Source organism: Phoenix dactylifera, chromosome 7 (genome assembly GCF_051530095.1).
Source record: "Phoenix dactylifera cultivar Ajwa chromosome 7, Ajwa_hap1_PhDact_Kaust_v1.1, whole genome shotgun sequence".
Taxonomy (NCBI): Eukaryota; Viridiplantae; Streptophyta; class Magnoliopsida; order Arecales; family Arecaceae; genus Phoenix; species Phoenix dactylifera.
The window spans coordinates 7,941,533-7,959,284 of NC_143196.1; the positions used below are offsets into that span (position 1 = coordinate 7,941,533).

The window sequence follows — 17,752 nt, forward strand, 5'->3', positions numbered from 1 at the left end:
TAAGTCTCACACGATTAATAAATTTGAGATGACAACTCTTAATTGGATTAATTTTTTTCTTGGTTTGGAGTTCAAACAATGTGATTGTAGAATTTTTATTTATCAGAAAAATACATAATTGATTTGCTCGACAAATTTAGAATAAAAATTAATCTGGCGTAAAATCCAATAGGCACAAATATGAAATTTTCTCTTTTTTTTTTTAAAGAAAAGGGGTAGGAGGGAGGAAGGGACAAGCCCACCCCCTGTAGCAGCCCCCACTGGGCCCCTGCCCCGCCAGGAGAATGTTCGATGCGGGCAGAAATGGCCGTGGGTTGGGCACCCCGACCGGTTTTACTCATGCCTTCTCCACCCATGGGCCCGGCTCAGCTATCCCTCTGGGCTCTGGCTCGAGTTCCAAGTGTGAGTACGTCACACCTGGCACCACCCCGGCTACTAGCGGTCCAAGAGCGGTCCCATACCTCATGTCCAAGCAGTGGCCGAAGCCATATTTTAGTCGTCGCCGCAACGACTCGAACTTGGAATCATGAGGTTAGAATTTTCGCCCAGTACCACTAGGCTACCACCTTGGTGGCCAAAATTTTCTTTGAATGATGTTAAGGAGAAAGTTGATGCCAGCAGTTACAGAAATTTGATTGGGTGCTTATTTTATGTGACAAATACAAGAAAAATATTATGCAGATAACATGTTTGCTGTCTAGATTTATGGAAAACCTGAGTAGAATTCATTGGAATGCGGTGAAGAGAATCTGGAGATATTTAAAGGGAAGTAGACCTGTTCGCTGGCTGGTCCAGGCTTAGTCCAATGTATGACCTAATTTAGTCGAGCCTAGGTTTAGCACAAAGTATCACAATATGAAAATATCATTTTTTATCAAATTTTTTTTATAAAAATAATTAATTATTAAAATATGAACTATCGTCATATATTTCAAATAAGTATATCCTATAATGTGAATAGTTTGAATAAATATAATAAACCTTGATCATATAATAAAGTAGAGTATTGTTATGATGTTAGGGTGGTTGTTAGTTTTCAGGTATAAATATTTTTATTCGAATCCATTTTGAATTGGATACAAAAATGAATACAATTGGATAATATTTGATCTATTTTCAGTCATAATAGAAAAAAATCTTGCGAGTACAAAAATTTAAGGAAAGCCCAAAGTGAAATTCAATAATTTTAGGATCAGTGTGGAAGCTGCCACCATGGTGTGAAATGTTAAACTCAGGGGCGAAGCTAAACTTGCACGCCAAACTTTGCTTCCACATTCAAATATACAATTTTTTTCCGAAGAATCATATAGATTTGCCGGAGAGCGCTTGCCTCGTAATGTCGCTCCGCCGAAAAAACTGAGACCCGATATAAAATATAAATATATTCTTTTTCGAACAACAAAATCATTTCGATATTTTACCAATGAGAACTCGCCACGTATACCCCCCAACCAAGCGAAACACATGCCTCCGAAATGACCGGCGGTTATCCGAACCTCCCCCTGCTCCCCTCTATAAAATACCTGCCTACCCTGGCACGCTGCGTCCGCCCCCCTTCGTTCCAAACCGTTTTTTTAATTCTTCCAGGGGCATTACATCAGGCCACTTCTCTACCTTTTTCGTGCCCCCCAAAATTTTTCTCGATTCCGAGCGCATACTTCTCATCCACTGTCGATTCCACGAGAAATCTCTCCGACTTCTTCGACTTCGCCTCCTTCGATTGAGGTTTTCCTGGTGCTTGGTTGGTACTTGGTGGGGATCGGGGCCGCTCCGGGGTCTCTGGTTCGAGGAGGATTGGAAATTTTGGGTTAGGGTTGGGGCATTCCGGCTCTTGAGTGCTTGATTGATCCGTCCATGGGGATGCTCTTCGTAGAGTCGCTGCCCGGGCCGAAGGTCTTCAAGTGCGGGCGCTGCAAGGTCGATTCGGCCTCGCACGATGCCATCATCTCCAAGGACTTCAGCGGGCGGTATGGTCGAGCTTATCTTTTCAAGAGCGTGTGAGTTGTCCTTTTCCTCACCTTGAACTTTTTCTTTTGATTTTAATTTTGGTCTTTTTGGAGACGTTTTTGGTTTGGGTTTCTTGGGAAATTTGATTGCTTCTACTATTATGTTAATGAGGATTGCTGCTATACGATTGCTGCCTCTTTATTGATGCACTGATGCTGGGATTTTCGTAATTTGGATTGTGTGAGTTACTAAATGGTGCGGGTATATAGTGTTTACATTTCCAATTAGCCTGAAGTGGATCTTGGATAGGCAGATTATAAATCTTATTCTAAAAGAGTTTTTGCTGATGGTGTATGGCTCGAAGTTGATTGGTTGGACGTGAATCTGTCTATCTGGATTGCGTTTAGCATTTATTTGACAAAGATCTTTTCTTTGTAAGGATGCATGGATGGAAACAGGCTGCTATGATTTCACTAATGAATGACGATGAAAACAACATGAGATAAGATTTTATTAGAATCCTGTAAGCATCTATATTTTTAGGTTGCCTGGTAGCAATTTTCCAGCATATGCCTGGATTGGAGGATACAGATTGCGGAGTGAATGACTGCTGTAATGTCAGATGTCAGATGAAGTTCAAGAAACATTCGTCACCATGAAAAAAGAGATTGTAGAAGATTTCGAAAGATGATGGTAACCTGTAGGAGGAAATAAAAGGGTATCAGTGCGGCAATGTTTGTCATCAAAAAATGAAAAAATTGTATTGCTTAAAGTGTGGTTGGTGGTGAAAAAGATGCCAACAAGAATTCATTTGGCACACATTTTATTAACATTTGAATCTATGATTGTCTCCCTGAATTGTTGCTGGAAAGATTTTTACATTTTGAAAGGCTGCAGATTTACTGGATATTTGTTTGACTTTCTATAGAGAGTAGCTCTCTAAGCTGATTAGTCATACATTGATTGTTAATTTTTACCTGGTTAGCTGCACATTGTCCCCTAATAAGACATGGTGGGAAATAGAAAGCTCAATATGAAATTGCAACATAATTGTTATAAGTTAACCTAGTTTTCTCTTTTTCAGTTAAGAAAGTCTCTTAGTGCTATCTCTGATATGATTTAATACTTAATGCAGCCTATCAAACATGTATATACTGCTATAAGACGAAGTAACATATTTGGGATTACTCTGTTACCTGTTGAGAAACTACAAAAACTTAGGCCTATAGAATCAGTCGGTAGAAGTTCTAATCCAACCTTTTATTACCCTCCTTGTTTGTAAGGTTGAGTATTTTCTTTATTTAGGCAATTTAAACCCTCGATAAGGTTTCTGATACCAGTCCTTCACCAATATGGTACTTTTGAGGAAACTACAGTATTGTTCTTAGAGGAAGTAAAGTCAATAACATGTTAAATATATATTCAATAGAATCATGCCACATCCTTTTTAAATTTTCAGTTCAACAACCCAATGAGCAAAAGAGATTCTAAAGCTGGATTATGCCTAGAGTTTCTAAAGTGGCCATATAAGGGGAGACCTTGCTGTCTAGGAAATCATTTAGCAATGATTCTATATTCCTTTTTCTCGTAATGTTATAGTAGGGGTACCAATTAGGTCTGGTCAAACCAAATATGAGTTGGGTTAGATTAAAGATAGGTCAAACATATATTAACCCTAAACCAACCTGTTTATCAAATAGGTCAAAAAATCAAACCCGAACCTGAACATTTTACTGGCAAGGTAACCCAACTCGATCTACAACAAGTGGAACCAAGTTAAATGGATTAAACGGGTTAAGCATTGCCACCCCTATGTTATAGTTTAGAAAATGCTGACCTATCTGATTATAAGCTATTTCGAATGCTGTATTGCTATGAATGATAACTATTGAAGCTCATGCCTATCTCTTGGCACCGATAAGTCCCCAAGGCCTGATCGAGAATTTATTTCATTGCAATTATGAATTATCCACAAATCTGTTATATTGTTAGCTAAGATAAGATAGATCTACAATCAAACACTTGAATGATCTGAGTCCTTTTGGTTCAGTTGCATCTTGTTTAAAGTAAATGGGATTGCACTTATAGAAAGACTTTCTGACTTTTTGTTTAGTTAGAACTCTATAAATGCAAAAGAAAAATTGGAAATTTTTTCATCTTCCAGTCTGTATATCTAGACCATCTCATACATAACATTTCTCATCTCATAATTTTCCACAATTTGATTTGAACTCATAATGCTTCTCCGAAGTTTTCCTAAGTACTGCTTATCTATAGTTTGTTCTCAGTATTTTATGAACTTATATGCTTTTTTCCTTGACTAATTGGATGTCCTAATGTTCAACTTCTATGCCTTTTTAAATTTGTTTTTTTTCTGCCCATGCAACTTGTATTTAGTTACTTCCAAAAGCGGCATTCCGTACTGAACCGGACGTACGAAGCATACTGTACCGTACTGGTTCTTTACTGATATGCAATACGGGAGGTGTATGACACTCGGTATGCTAAACCAGCCTCTGTACCGGATGTACCGACAATGACATGGTGGCATCGGTATGGGGCCCGGTACCGAGACAACGTATCTTAGTTACTTCAGTTATAGTCATTGGATGTGCTATTAACAGATCTATTCTATGTTCTTATAACATTTGAATCAGCATTTGTTGACCTAGATTTTGTTATATTTACTTCCTAAGATAGCTTTCCTTCAAAATTACATTCATGGTTTTCATTATCTTATATTGGCAATTTTAAGTGTTCGTGGATGAAGAATAGTTTGTTATCTAAGAATTCAGATAATGTAACTTTCTTTGTCATTTTTTGATAAATACTTTTACGTTCATATTTTCTCTGTTAGTGCTGCAGAAGCATAGAGATTTATGGCAAAGTTTTTGTCCATATTGTGTAATGCATTTGTTCATAGAACTGATTTTCAACTAGATTGATTTTTGCTTTTATTTTGGTAATAAAAGTTTTGGATCTTCCATAATGTAATTATGTAAAATTATAATTAATTGGATCCTCTTTAATATAGAGTTATAATTATTATTATTAATCTATGGTTTATCCAAGATGCATTATTTTGTGAACAGAATCCAGATTTTTTTTATTCTAATCATTTGTTATCATTTTGATTCCCTTTGATGATTCAATATTGAATTCTAGGATCCGAAGCTCTTAGTGCAGCCATGTATTTCTGTAGTTTCTTTGAGCACCATCTGTATGTGATAATTCTTGTTAAATAAAAGGATATCTAGTATAGCATAAAGTTGTAATGCTAACCCAGCTGGGGACCTTATCTGGCATTGAATAGTTGAAGTCCAGATTGGGCAAGTTGTATTCGGCTTTTCTCACATGATACAATTTTCCTTCCTGGAATGGCTTGAAGAAGAAGCTTTCCTTATTCCTGTCCTATACAATACATGTATATATCTGCTATATTTACATCAGTTACCTGATTGTATTACCAGAATTTTGCTTAGAGATATATGCAGCTACGAGATTCTGACTTTGGTGAATGTTGCTAGATCTATATTATGAATTAATATCTAAAAGAAAAGGTGAACCAACTTGCTATATTGATATGTCATTTTTAGGGAACACATGCTTCAAGCTTATTAACTAGAGGATCCAGGGAACATTTTGAATTGTGTAAAGCTTGCATTTCTGTCTTCTAGACTATTTTATTTCTCTTGAGGGACAGGATAGCATTACATCTTTGTAGGTGCTAGCAGCATTCTTTCCCCGGAATATGGATTTTGTATAATTTATTTTTGCTTGATGTCTATATAAGATGCAGAACTATATCACTAGTGTACTGTGGAAACCAACATTGAAATCAAAATAGGGCAGAACTGTATCACTAGTGTAGTGTGGAAGTCAAAAAGCCAAATCAAAATAAACCAAAAAGCCAAATCTTTATTTGAGAATATTACTTCGCTAGTGATATCTTGGTGAACGTGCACTTCAGCTCTTTTCTCAGAAAGAAAAGGAGGGAAAATAAAGATCATGTGCTTTCGCTCGCATCATAAGTTTCTTTTGCATATCTTTTTACTTATCTCTAGAATAACTAGGAATTGAAGTCATCAGCTGGATTATCAATTTATGATGGTTTTGCCTTTAAAACACAATCTATCATTTCATTGATATATTGCTGCCCATGTCAAATTTTTGATGTTTTTGTTGATTTAGACCTTTGACTATGAAGGTTTGCCACCTGATTCTCACATTCAAAATTTACATATTTGAGAATATTTTAGTTTTTTATTGAGGCAAAAAAGTTCTTCAAAAACATATATTCTGGAGATTCCTCCTTTGTGTATTCCTTCATTTGAAGATTATCTTTTTATAAAGCTGTTACATCAAGAAAAACACATGGAAATCAAATAATGTTTGATTTATTTTGGTATTGCAATTGGGAAAACTTATATGGTGGATCTTCTTTTTTTAAACTTCTATCTTGAACATTTATTATGAACTTTCAGGGTGAACATTTCCTTGGGTCCCAATGAGGATCGCTATCTCTTGACTGGATTACACACTGTGAATGACATCTACTGTAGCTGCTGCCAACAAATTCTGGGTTGGAGATATGTAAGTGTGAAGACAAATTAATCTTTCACTTTATTTCTTCTGAATACCTATCTTCATATTCATATGCTTATATGTGGGTGAAATATTATAGTAGACATATTTATTAGTGCTCCTTTCATTTCTCCTTTCTATCAGTACACCTGTGGATGATGGTAAATCACCATTGAAACAAATTATGCTAATAATGTGGCATACTTGACAGCAGAGACTTTCAAGTATACCTTCTGCCTTTTTTTCTTTATCTCGAAAACCTGCAAACTCATTCTAGTGACTGCTTTTAGAAAGATATATTACGTTTATTTAACTTTATTTAACAGTTTATGAATGTAGAAATGCACCATTATTATAAGTTCGTATGAACAGATCAAAATTACATTTCAAATGTTCTTTAGACTCCTATGGATTGATGAATGCAGCAGTGTTTAAGCAAGTCGAAGGCAACTCTTTCCTTTTCATTTCCCAAATTTTCCTAACTGAGGATTCTAAGCAGTACATAGTTATGTTAATGTAAAGACTACAAGTATAACAGCTAATTGCACATGCATATTAATTTATTGCACATAGGTTATTTACCATTTTAAATCATTATTGAAATTTTTGTTTTTGAGGGGTTTTCTCTCTTGATTTGTTCTGCTTTCAAATGGTTTACCTTCAGTGGAAAATTTTGAAAGTGCGGAAAATATAAACAATCTACAAGCCCCACATCATCTATCCCTGATGGAACTATGAAAATTCTGACAAGCTACATTGCATGCTTGTAAAGGCATCATATAAGTGCTTCTAAAGAGTGGTAAATGGTAATAATGTGTTTAACCTTTTTTTTAGAAAAATAATTTTTTGTGAGAATGTGATGATATACTTGGAGGCTGAGTAGTGCCTTTCTTCTTTAAGTTGTCAGAAAGATTCAAATATTACTTCTGAAGCATCTTTCAATGGTATTTCTTTTAGAAATTCAGGATTTTTGTTTGTTACATTAATTTGTCATGCTCACATTTACTTGCATCCCCTGAAACCAGTCTTTAGGGGATAGAATGTGGGAGTTTGTTCTCTGGATGTGATATGTCAGTTCACCTACATTGATTTGGTTGCTCCTTCAGTTATGCACTTGCCTTTTTTATTATAAAATATATTTGCTGCCTTCTGTATGTAACTTCACACTTTTTTTCATGATTTGGTGCTTAATCAAGTGTTCAAGAAAAAGTGGAAATGAACTCCAGGAAACATCTATCTAGGGCAATGTACTGTAGTCGCTCTGGAAACTTCCTGGAATGCAGGAAACTGCTGCTCAAACAAGCTTTTCTTGGACATATGTTATACTTCTCTATGGATTTGTGATCCTTCAACAGAATGCTTGTTTGAGTAGGGCTGGCAGTTGATTGAGACTGTTTATGTTTGGTTTAATCAAAGAAGAAAATAAAAAAAAGCTTAACTCAAGCCTGACCTTTATTTGACCAAGCACTAGACCTTGCATAGGTTCTGGACTTGCTAGCTCAATTTATCAAGGCTTAAAAATTTGAAAAATAATAAAATCAATGATGAAATTAAAAACTATATCCCACCAATGACTTCCCTCAATTCCTGCCCCCGCCCCTCCTCCTCCTCCCCACATGCAATTCTACCCCTCCAGCGCCAGCCCACTTTCTTCTCTCCCTACTTCGCAACCTGCCCCTTTTCCATTCAAAGACTACCTGGCCTTGCCTCTTAATTCCTTCTTATGAACTAAAATTGGCTTAGGCTTTGGGCTTGCAACTTGGTACGGGTGTAGTTGGTGTTAGTGTTGATGGAGAGGGGCCTCCTTCCCTCTCTCTCTCACACACACTGGCTTAGGGTTGGGGCTTGCAACAATCAAGTTCCTTGGTTGTGGTGTAGTGGGTGCTAGTATTGGGGTAAAGTTCTCACCTTCCGCCCCCCTTCCCCCTTAACCTCATACTCTCTCTGTTCATATGTGGCTCTCCTCATTCTTGCTCGACCAAGTTGGTCTGTAAGCTTGCTTATAACCAGGTAAAGTTCAAGTTGACCCAAATTTTGGCTGCCTAGTGGAAAAGTATGACCTCTTAAACTTTTTAGGGATTTTAGTTCTCCATGAGTTAATTGGACATCTGGAGCTTGCTTATCAAAGTTAATAGAATCATTTAACTTTTAATTTGTTTTTCTTTCTTTCAAGTATCATTTGGCTGAAATTGGAATATGATGGTTTGCATTTACCTTGGAAACCTTTGTCACTACCTTCAAAATTTCTTTGAAGGGCCTGGACTTTGTATGTTGGCTAGCATTCTTCAAGTCTCAAGTTTTAGCAATTTTATTGGTTTGCTCTACTTAATGCTAGAGATGCTGAAATTACTAGTGTATTTTTGTTACCTTTAGCATAATTTTATTAATGTTCTTTAGTTTTCACCTTTTATTCTCCTTAGTTTGAAAATTTATGTACAACAGATCTTATTATTTTGGTTGTTGGGCTCTCAACTTACCCCTTTTTGACTTCTTGTGCTTGATTGGATTTACTTTGATACACTATGAACATTTTACTGCTTGAAGGACCCCATTGATGATCCTGGGCTTTGTAATGTTGCTTTTGCCTTTAAAAAAATGGTTTTCACCTCTGTACCACAAAATAATGGTTTTCACCTCTATCTTGTTTTTTGTTCTTCATAGTCCAAAGCTTCTGGTGTCATACTTGCTCTTCTCAAGCACTCTCTTTTGTTGCTGCAGTTGTTGTTCTTGATTCTTATACTTTCTAGACCTTTTAGTTGTCAAATCATGGTGGAAATTAGACTTCTTAACTGATTCTTGACATGTCTCTTGTTACCTTTTGTATCTTTGCTCAACCAAAGTGAACCCATCATCATGATCCACCATGGCTAATTGCATCCTACGGGTTCTCGACTTGTTAGTTGAAACAGGTAGGTTGTCAAGATGATGAGTTTGATTACAAACCTAACAGTCCTCTAGACTTCACTATTCTTAAAATGTTTTATGTACTCTAGACTCCTTTTCAAATGTTTGTTGGCCCCTCTCTCTTTCTGCGCGCGCGCGCTTGCTCGCTCCTTTTTCTCTGGGTTTTCAGGCTCTATTGTACCTTTCTTCTCCATTGAGCCTGCATTTCTTTAGAATGACCTACACATTGATTGTAGAAACGAGTCGTAAGAGAGATCTGGATCAAATCTTCTGTTACCAGGTGCAAATCATTCACTTGTTGTGCTCTCTCTCTCTCTCTCTCTCTCTCCATCTCCTCCTCCTCTCACTGATATGGATTATGGACAACAGGATTTTAATGACTATTCTATGTTTGATGCATCTACTTAAAAATGGTGCTTATCACGTTTGGCTGATGAATGACTCTTGTTCAGTATAGTTCTGGCAGCTGCTGTTTCCATTATGATCCTCTGTCCTGTGATGAAGCTCTCTTGGGTCCAAAGTGGCAAACCACCATCTATGAGAAGCTTTAAGGTTCTTAATAGGCACATACACGTATGCACACTTGTAATCATTCAGCCAGCATGCAATCATTCTTTGAGATGTAGGGTGAAGAACTACCTTTAGGATTTGGAGAAGTAGATTGCAGTTGCACCACTTCAGCCAGATGATGCCATTTTGCAACACAGTCAGATTCGAGCCGAAGGAGGTACACTTTTTGCTTAGGAACAGCAGAGAGTGAGCTAGCATGCATGATTTGTAGCATAGCATAATAACCATCAAGCGTTATTCCAACAGTTCCGTATTGGCTTTATGGATGCTTATTTATTAATCAGTAAACATAATTTGTAGCATATGCAGCTAGAATTACTACAATTATATAGCAGGACCCTGTAGGGTATGTTTCTATCTCAGAAATAAATGAGTCTATGAATGCGAATGGCTGTGACTGAATGAAAATTGTGATCCAAACTAAGCTCCTTTTAGTGTATATAGCAACAGGACAACAGAATTTTAGATGCCTATGTGATGCTGAGTGATAAAGACCATGAAGCTTTGAAGTGGTTGTGGTGACTAAGGGGCATTTTTTGCGATATTGTGTATAATAATATATTCAAAGTTGCCTTTGGTAGTCTCATCAGAGCATAAAAGCTTATGTTTATGTATTAAGTGTTATAAACTAGTATTTTTTGTTATGGGGCATTTTGTACTTCTATGCCACCATACTTGTAAGTAGGTGATAGATGCTCTTTGTTGTTAATTAGTTCTGGTTTTGTGGGCTTTAGCCAGATGGCTTAGATCCTTTCGCAAAACTGGACTTGGATAAGAAGTGTTTCTTGTCAACATGTTTCTAGTTGCTTTTCAAAAACTGAAATCGTACTTGGACTCTTTTCATTAAATATTTTCATCGAATAAGTTGGCTGCCACAATGTCCATGAAATCTGAAACATTTTATTTCACGTAAACTTGGATATTAGATTGAATATCAAATATTTTAATTGCAAAAAATGTTATTTATGTTTAGTCTAGCTGATTACACAAGGCATTTTTTTTCCTTCTTCCATCTGATTACAGGTTCTTTCCTGGTTTTAATCACTTTATTATGTTTAATTGGTTGTTCATGCAGTATTTTTTGTTTTTGTCTCTCTTTTTTTACATGTATATTGCAGGAGAAGGCATATGAGGAAAGTCAGAAGTACAAAGAAGGGAAGTACATCCTAGAGAAGGCTAGGATGTTGAAGGAGGGCTGGTGATGTATGAATGAGCTGGACTAGGAGAACAAACCTAGATGTGTATCTAACTGTGTAGTGATAGAAAATCCCAACTGGGGCTGTCAAAAATGAATCCAGTCAGGGACATCTCGGAAGTGATCACTAGAAACTCAAAACATTCTTGCTTGATTATGAAATAAAAGACTGATTGGTTTTAAGTAGTCAATTATTGTTGTCTTATTCATTTGGTTTAGTTTCTCATCTGGTAGGGTTAATTAATCCTGGAATTTCATGTGATGTTTGGTGACGATTATTATTTCTCAACTGTTATATTGTTTTCTCAGATCTCTTTATCTAGATCAGAATTAATAACTCTTTGCTGCTGGAAATGTTGATGGCCACAGTTTGTAGGATTTTTTATCAGGAAGTTCCCTAATAATATGATCATCTGGGTTGGCATTGTTGGTAACGATCTCTTTAGCAGATGGAAGTTTTATTTCTGATTGTGGTATATTTTATCTTCAATATGTATTCACTTCATCGGCATTGTAGGCATAGATATTGCCAGATTGTCGTTCTGCATGAGAAGTTAGCTAGAACGATCAGAACTTTCACATAACAATTGCTCTGTCTTGATACGATCTTGAAGTTATCAATGGTGGATCTTCAGCAAGCTGAATATTGTACTCGCCTAGATGAAGGAGCGTGCGTGCCTCTGAAAAATTAATAAATTTATTTATTAAGAAAAAGGAGGGGATTATCCCTCACCCAGCTATAGGGTGCACATGGGTCGGGTGGGGTCGAGTTTTGAGTGACCCGACATGAGCCAGTTTTTCGTTCGGGTTCTAATTTTAGACTCAGATCTGACCCAATTAAAGATCAAGTCGGGTTCACAGGTATAATTTTTGACCTAACATATCATTTGGGTTGGATTGGGTCCATATATAATCCGGACCCGACTCAAAAAATACGGGTCCGGGTTAGGTTAGAAAAGCAGTGCACATATTTTGCAGTAAAACATCGCGAGATACTGTAAGATCAAAGCACCGGCAACATCATGAGATGTTGCTCAGAAAAAAGAAAAAAATGAAACATCTTCTCATAATGCATAACCATCTCTGAAGTCTAACATGCGAAGAACAACTCTTTCAAAACATGTAAAATAGCTTCACATCAAGTAATTAATAAAGAATCAGAATAGCTTCCCATCTTTGCAATAAACCTTCCACCAAGTCTTCGAAATATGTAAAATAGCTTTGAAACGAAAAAAAAAGGAAACAGGAAATGCTACCATGTAATTCCTTCGTGACCCTTCATGTAATTCAGCATCATGATGCATCATGTTTACATCAAGACAAGTAGGCATATACATCACAGTCTCATCATCATGTTCAGTGAGTTTTAGAATTACATAATTAAGAATATGCATAATGAACCACAATTTCCTCAATATAAAGTGACCTACAAAGAACAAAAATGCCTTGAATGCTGCTGCGAGGTAGAACTACCTATACAAAATTTGTTAAAAATCTATTCGACCACAGCTAAAAGATCACCTGCTCGGCAGAAACAATACTTTACATCTTTATCCTCCATGGCTTCAGTTAATAAGCACCCATACAACTATAGAAAAAAATAATAGATATAATTAACTATGCATAAAAAGCACAATATTCTTAACAATGTAAACATAATAATGAAGATGATTATTACCACATACCAGCATAAGCTAATCATCAATATTAATAACAACAGCAGTTTCATAATTTTCAACCTTGTATTTTGTATGAGGAGGTGGAACATCTACAAATGAAAAAAATACAAAATTAAAAATCTCAAAGTTTTAAAGCACTAGTACAAGATAAAATTTATGAATGTTCTAGAAATTGAACCTATAAGATAAGGCAAGATGTTTCGAAGCCAATTTTATGTACATATCAATACCTCAATTGTATTCGGAGATAGACTACTATGAAAATCATCAAAAACCTACCAACAGTGCTGAAGGCAGACTCATATGCAAAGGTAGAAATTTTTGATTATCAAGATATTATGTACCATCTTAGACAATATTAGATATTTTGATTCATTGAATCTCCAATACTGTAGAATATCAAAATTTTGATCTTCTAATGGATAAACCTGCTCAAAAAAATTACATGGCAAGTTATTTTTATTAGTATTATTGACTCATATTTTAATGTACGCATCCATATTAGAGATCATAAAATACCTTTTCTTCCAAATAGGTCTCTAATTCTGACTTGGATGGTTGGGTAATTTTTTCTTCTTGGATAAATTCTTCAGTTATGCATAAAACAATTCTCATCTTCTCTACTTTGGGATGTAGACACCATCTCCTCCACTTGAACATGAGAGACATTTGCATCATATAAAATTGTATAATTATCATAAAAAGTTTGAAGAACATCACATACTTTGATCTCAAATGAAGCACGATCACCATTACCATAGATTTTCTAAAAGCAATACCTAATAAGCTTCATCTTATGTCTTGGATCAAAACAACCCCTATAGCAATGAGAGCATTCCTTCTAATACTTGTCAAATTTTTCTTGCATCTTTAAGACTATCATCATCACAACTGCATTTGAACTCCTAGATTCTTCAATCAAGAACATATATATTCTCCAAATTTCATAGAAATACAAATTTGCAGTTTGATTTTTTGTTTGTGAAAAAATTTCAATTATAAGATGGAAAACTTTTAAAAAGTTAAAATAATGATGCCTTGAGACTAATCTTTCTCAGTTGGCGTATCTTCAAAATTAGGATCCTAGGCCACAAGTCGCACAAATATATCGTTAAATTGTATAGCATCATTTAACATGAGATACGTAGAATTCCAACGAATATTTTCTTACCCTTCATCTTGAATTGTTTCACAATTTCCATAAATAATTCCAACCTTGCTTGAAATAATTTTATATATTTAACAGCCTCGCGGATCCTATGAATAGCACCCTCCACTACTTCAACCCATCCTTCACAATCAAATTAAGAATATATGCACAGCAGCAACGCACATTAAAGAATTCACCATTTAAGAGTAAATCTTTTATAAATTATTTTTGAAGTTCTGTTACTACAACTGTATTTGCTGACAAATTATCAAAGGTGATTGAACCCAACCTTCTCTCAATTTTCCAAAATAAATTATAGCTAGCTATACAATCACTAATGACTAAACCCATATGTGGTGAAGGAACCAACTTAAAATTGTTAATATGCTTTTTAAGTTTTCAATCATTAGTGATGTAATGTGCAGTGAAACACATGTATCCCAATGTTTGATTTGATGTTCACATGTTCAATGTTAGACTGATTCTTTCATAGTTTGTCTTCAACAAATCTTCAAATCTTTGTTTTTTCTTTTGAAGGAATCAGAAGCCAATATTGTTCTTAAAACAATATGAAATTATGGTCTAAAATTCCTAATAAATATCTGAAAAGCTGGGTGTTCAACTGTTGTAAATGGCTTACACTTTCTTCTTACACTTTCTTACAGCAATTGTTATGTTAAGAAGCTCATTGCATCAATTAAGGGTTCACCTGAGCTGTGTTACTGTGTCACATCTGCTCTCAGCATAATCATCTCTGATCTAATGCATCACACTAGGATTTTCATTGATCGAGTGTTGTCTTGAGCACCTAACATATAACCAGAATTCAGTAAGTGAACATGACCCTTGTGTACATTGCAGTTTTGTTTTTAGTTAAAAAAAGTCTCGAAGTCTCAAAAGTAGATCTTTTAATATAGTAGATGAATTATTACTAAGTTTTATGCGTGTCTGATTTGGTATTGTAGTGCTTTTCTCATTTAGTTAATACACATTGACATGATTAATTACATGGTTGGAGGAACGACATGCTTGAACTCTTTAGCCCATTCAAATTGGAGTAATTATGGCTACTATACTCATTAGCACCCCTCCTGCCCTTGTCCTTGGGAGATGTTCTAAGTCTGAATGCTCACAGATTTGAATAGATACTGTCACCTCCACCATTGATCTCCGAAAAATAATAATAAAAAAACTACTAGTATGACCTATTTCTTAGTTGGATCTAAATGTTTAAATCTATTCAAATCTAATCTCAAACATCATGACTCAAAAAAAAAAAATAGCGAGGATAAATGGAGCAGGCTTGCTCTTGGTAAAATTAGTCTTGAATGACAAGTAACTCCTTGGGATGCAATAAATGGCCTAGGCACAGAAAAAACATATGCCTCTGAATTGCAGAATAACATCATGGCCACAAATGCCAATCAGTCCCAAAAGATGGTATTTTCGAATCAAGTATCTTCATAGGCGAAAAGAATAAAAATAAATGAATACAAGAAGATAAAAACATAAAGTTTCAATAGGACAATTTACAATAAATAGAATATATGATAGAAAACGCATATCCCTCTCAAATGCAGAACTCCAGCATGGACAAAACACCAATCAGTCCTGAAAGATGGCATATAGGTACAGGTAATCCTTGGCCAAAAATAATACTAAGAAGAAGAAGAAAGAGATTTTGACAAGAAAGAAGGAAAACATAAAACTAAAAGATGGAAATCATATATGCCTCAGAATTGCAGAATATCATCCTGGTTACATACACCAATCAGTCCCGAAAGATGGTGTACTGATAATAAGCTATCATCACAGGCAACAGATTACAAAAAGAAAATAAAAAGATTTACAAGATTGTTAACAAAAAATATTAGAAAGTGGGTTATCAAAAAATTAAAAATTGTTGCAAAATTAAAAAAAAAAACATATTAAAATGCTCAAGTGTACCAACCTACAGATCCAAGGCGATCTGTAGGTATTAAAATTTTTGAAGAACCAAAAAATCGATTGTTAAATAAGCAAGTTACCTATTTGTTAATGCATAGAATTTAACCGTTACTGGTTGCGTGGAAATGCATGAAAAGACTACGAAGTGGAGTTAGAACATAAAGCATACCAGACAACGGAAAGAGTGAGAAATTAGTATACGAGATTTTTTTTCAAAAAAAAAAAAGACCATTGAAAAGATGATCATAATAAAAATAAACTATAAACAAATTAATACATAAAAAGTGATGACACGTCAACCAGAAACATGGAAATATCAATCTTCCATGTTTATCACTTCAAAGCAAAGATCGCGTACAGGGAAAGAGGCGGGGTAAGCAAAGATCTCAAAGAGCTGCAATGGAGACTCAACAGGACGAGGGATTGAAGGGCTTCGAAGGCCTTCGGGGGGGATGACTTCGATGGCCATCGTGATCTTCGCCCTGGCCATATCCGCGGCGAGAGAGAAACCCTAACCCTAAGGGACTAAGGAGAAACCCTAACCCTTAGGCGAGGACAGGAACGCAACCCTAACCCTAGAAATGAGCGGGGTTACGCCACGGGGGGCGGGACGAAGGGAAAGGAAGCGATGGTGACGGTTACTTATAGAATGGAGAGATTTGCTTCTCCCGTTGGATTTTCATCGTACGGTTCCCGTTTTTTCGACGAAATGGCCGGAAATGGGCTAGTCCGGGCCCCTACCCAAGCACGAGCCCGACCCGAAACCCAATCGGGCCTACCCGCATTAGCCTATTTGGTCCAAGAACTGGGCCAACCTGATTCGGCTTGATTGGGATTAAGCACCTACTAGTGTGATAAAGCTTAGGAAAATTGCATTTAAACTATAATCAACCTTGGTTAGGTTGCCCATCTTCTAAAGCGATCGAAGAAGCTAACATTTCATAGTTCAATATCATCTTTTAAATGATATATAAAAGGGAACGCATTATCAAAATAAACACTTGTTGAATCTTAAACAAGTGAAAAGAGATAATAGCATGCATCCAACCTTGGATCGACCGATCAGATAAATAAACATGCTTATATCGACTTATTTCATGCACTCACTGAAGCCCTGCAAAAATATAAAGAATCTCAACGCAACCTTTTTCACGCTTTTACACCTTGACATAGTTTGCAAATCCATTAATATTTAATATATCAGTATCTCTTCTAAATCTTTTTTCATTGATTGGTATAAGAATATTGAATAATAAACATTTGAGAATTTAAACACTTTTTTTCGTAATATAACATGAATATAAGAAATGCTTTGAATGTTTGAGTAGCTTCAATGAATCAAATTGATTTTGCCAAACCACATTAAGCTATAAAATGGTCATGCCTCAAGCCTAATTTGTACCTGATTCCAGGCTGACTGCTGACCCAATTTCGGGCTTAGTTTTCAGGCTTGGGCTGGGTCAAGTAGTTTCCTGTACAGTTCATCCTAGCAAGCATTCACGCAAAAATATTAAAACATCCGAAAAGAGACTAGTCTGATGAGGAGCACGTAATTGTTAGTAGCAAAAAGCAGCAAACCACATTAAGCTTGCTCGGAATCCACAACGAACACAAAAAGGAGCAAAATAGCATTCAAATCAATAACTTACATTAACTGATAATAATAAGGGGCGCATGGGGGGTATTTATCGGCTCCGAGAAAGTAATAAAATAGAGTGGGTGTCCTTACAGTCCAAGAAAAACTCAACAATTAAACCATAAATATACTAAAACAAA

At 35.8% G+C, this 17,752-nt stretch overlaps 2 protein-coding genes and 2 non-coding genes across 10 annotated transcripts; 1 reads left to right on the forward strand and 3 right to left on the reverse strand.

Moving 5' to 3' along the window:
* Positions 1–1,534: 1,534 nt before the first annotated feature.
* LOC103714939 (putative yippee-like protein Os10g0369500) lies at positions 1,535–11,391 on the forward strand. The gene is made up of 3 exons (XM_008802419.6): positions 1,535–1,997; positions 6,432–6,540; positions 11,124–11,391. Exons 1-3 carry the CDS (start codon positions 1,855–1,857, stop codon positions 11,205–11,207), a joined length of 336 nt encoding a protein of 111 aa, XP_008800641.1. The 5' UTR covers positions 1,535–1,854; the 3' UTR covers positions 11,208–11,391.
* A 1,062-nt stretch (positions 11,392–12,453) lies between these two features.
* On the reverse strand, positions 12,454–16,617 carry LOC103714940 (uncharacterized). Of its 7 annotated transcripts, XM_089924258.1 has the most exons (6): positions 16,335–16,615; positions 13,399–13,530; positions 13,224–13,307; positions 12,886–12,968; positions 12,722–12,788; positions 12,454–12,626 (listed from the first exon to the last, which is right to left on the reverse strand). In XM_089924258.1, the coding sequence occupies exons 1-5, from the start codon at positions 16,464–16,466 to the stop codon at positions 12,770–12,772; spliced, it is 450 nt and encodes a 149-aa protein (XP_089780384.1). In that variant the 5' UTR covers positions 16,467–16,615; the 3' UTR covers positions 12,454–12,626; positions 12,722–12,769. The 7 variants fall into 7 exon arrangements, 2 of the variants coding, with proteins under 2 accessions (XP_089780384.1, XP_089780383.1); XM_089924257.1 differs by having other exon boundaries at positions 12,454–12,788; XR_016395900.1 differs by having other exon boundaries at positions 12,454–12,788; positions 13,224–14,837; positions 16,335–16,617.
* On the reverse strand, positions 15,411–15,500 carry LOC120111236 (small nucleolar RNA SNORD96 family). The gene has a single exon (XR_005512314.1). It is a non-coding gene; the product is annotated as a small nucleolar RNA SNORD96 family (small nucleolar RNA).
* Positions 15,758–15,848, reverse strand: LOC113463240 (small nucleolar RNA SNORD96 family). Its single transcript, XR_003387135.1, has one exon. It is a non-coding gene; the product is annotated as a small nucleolar RNA SNORD96 family (small nucleolar RNA).
* Positions 16,618–17,752: the final 1,135 nt, after the last annotated feature.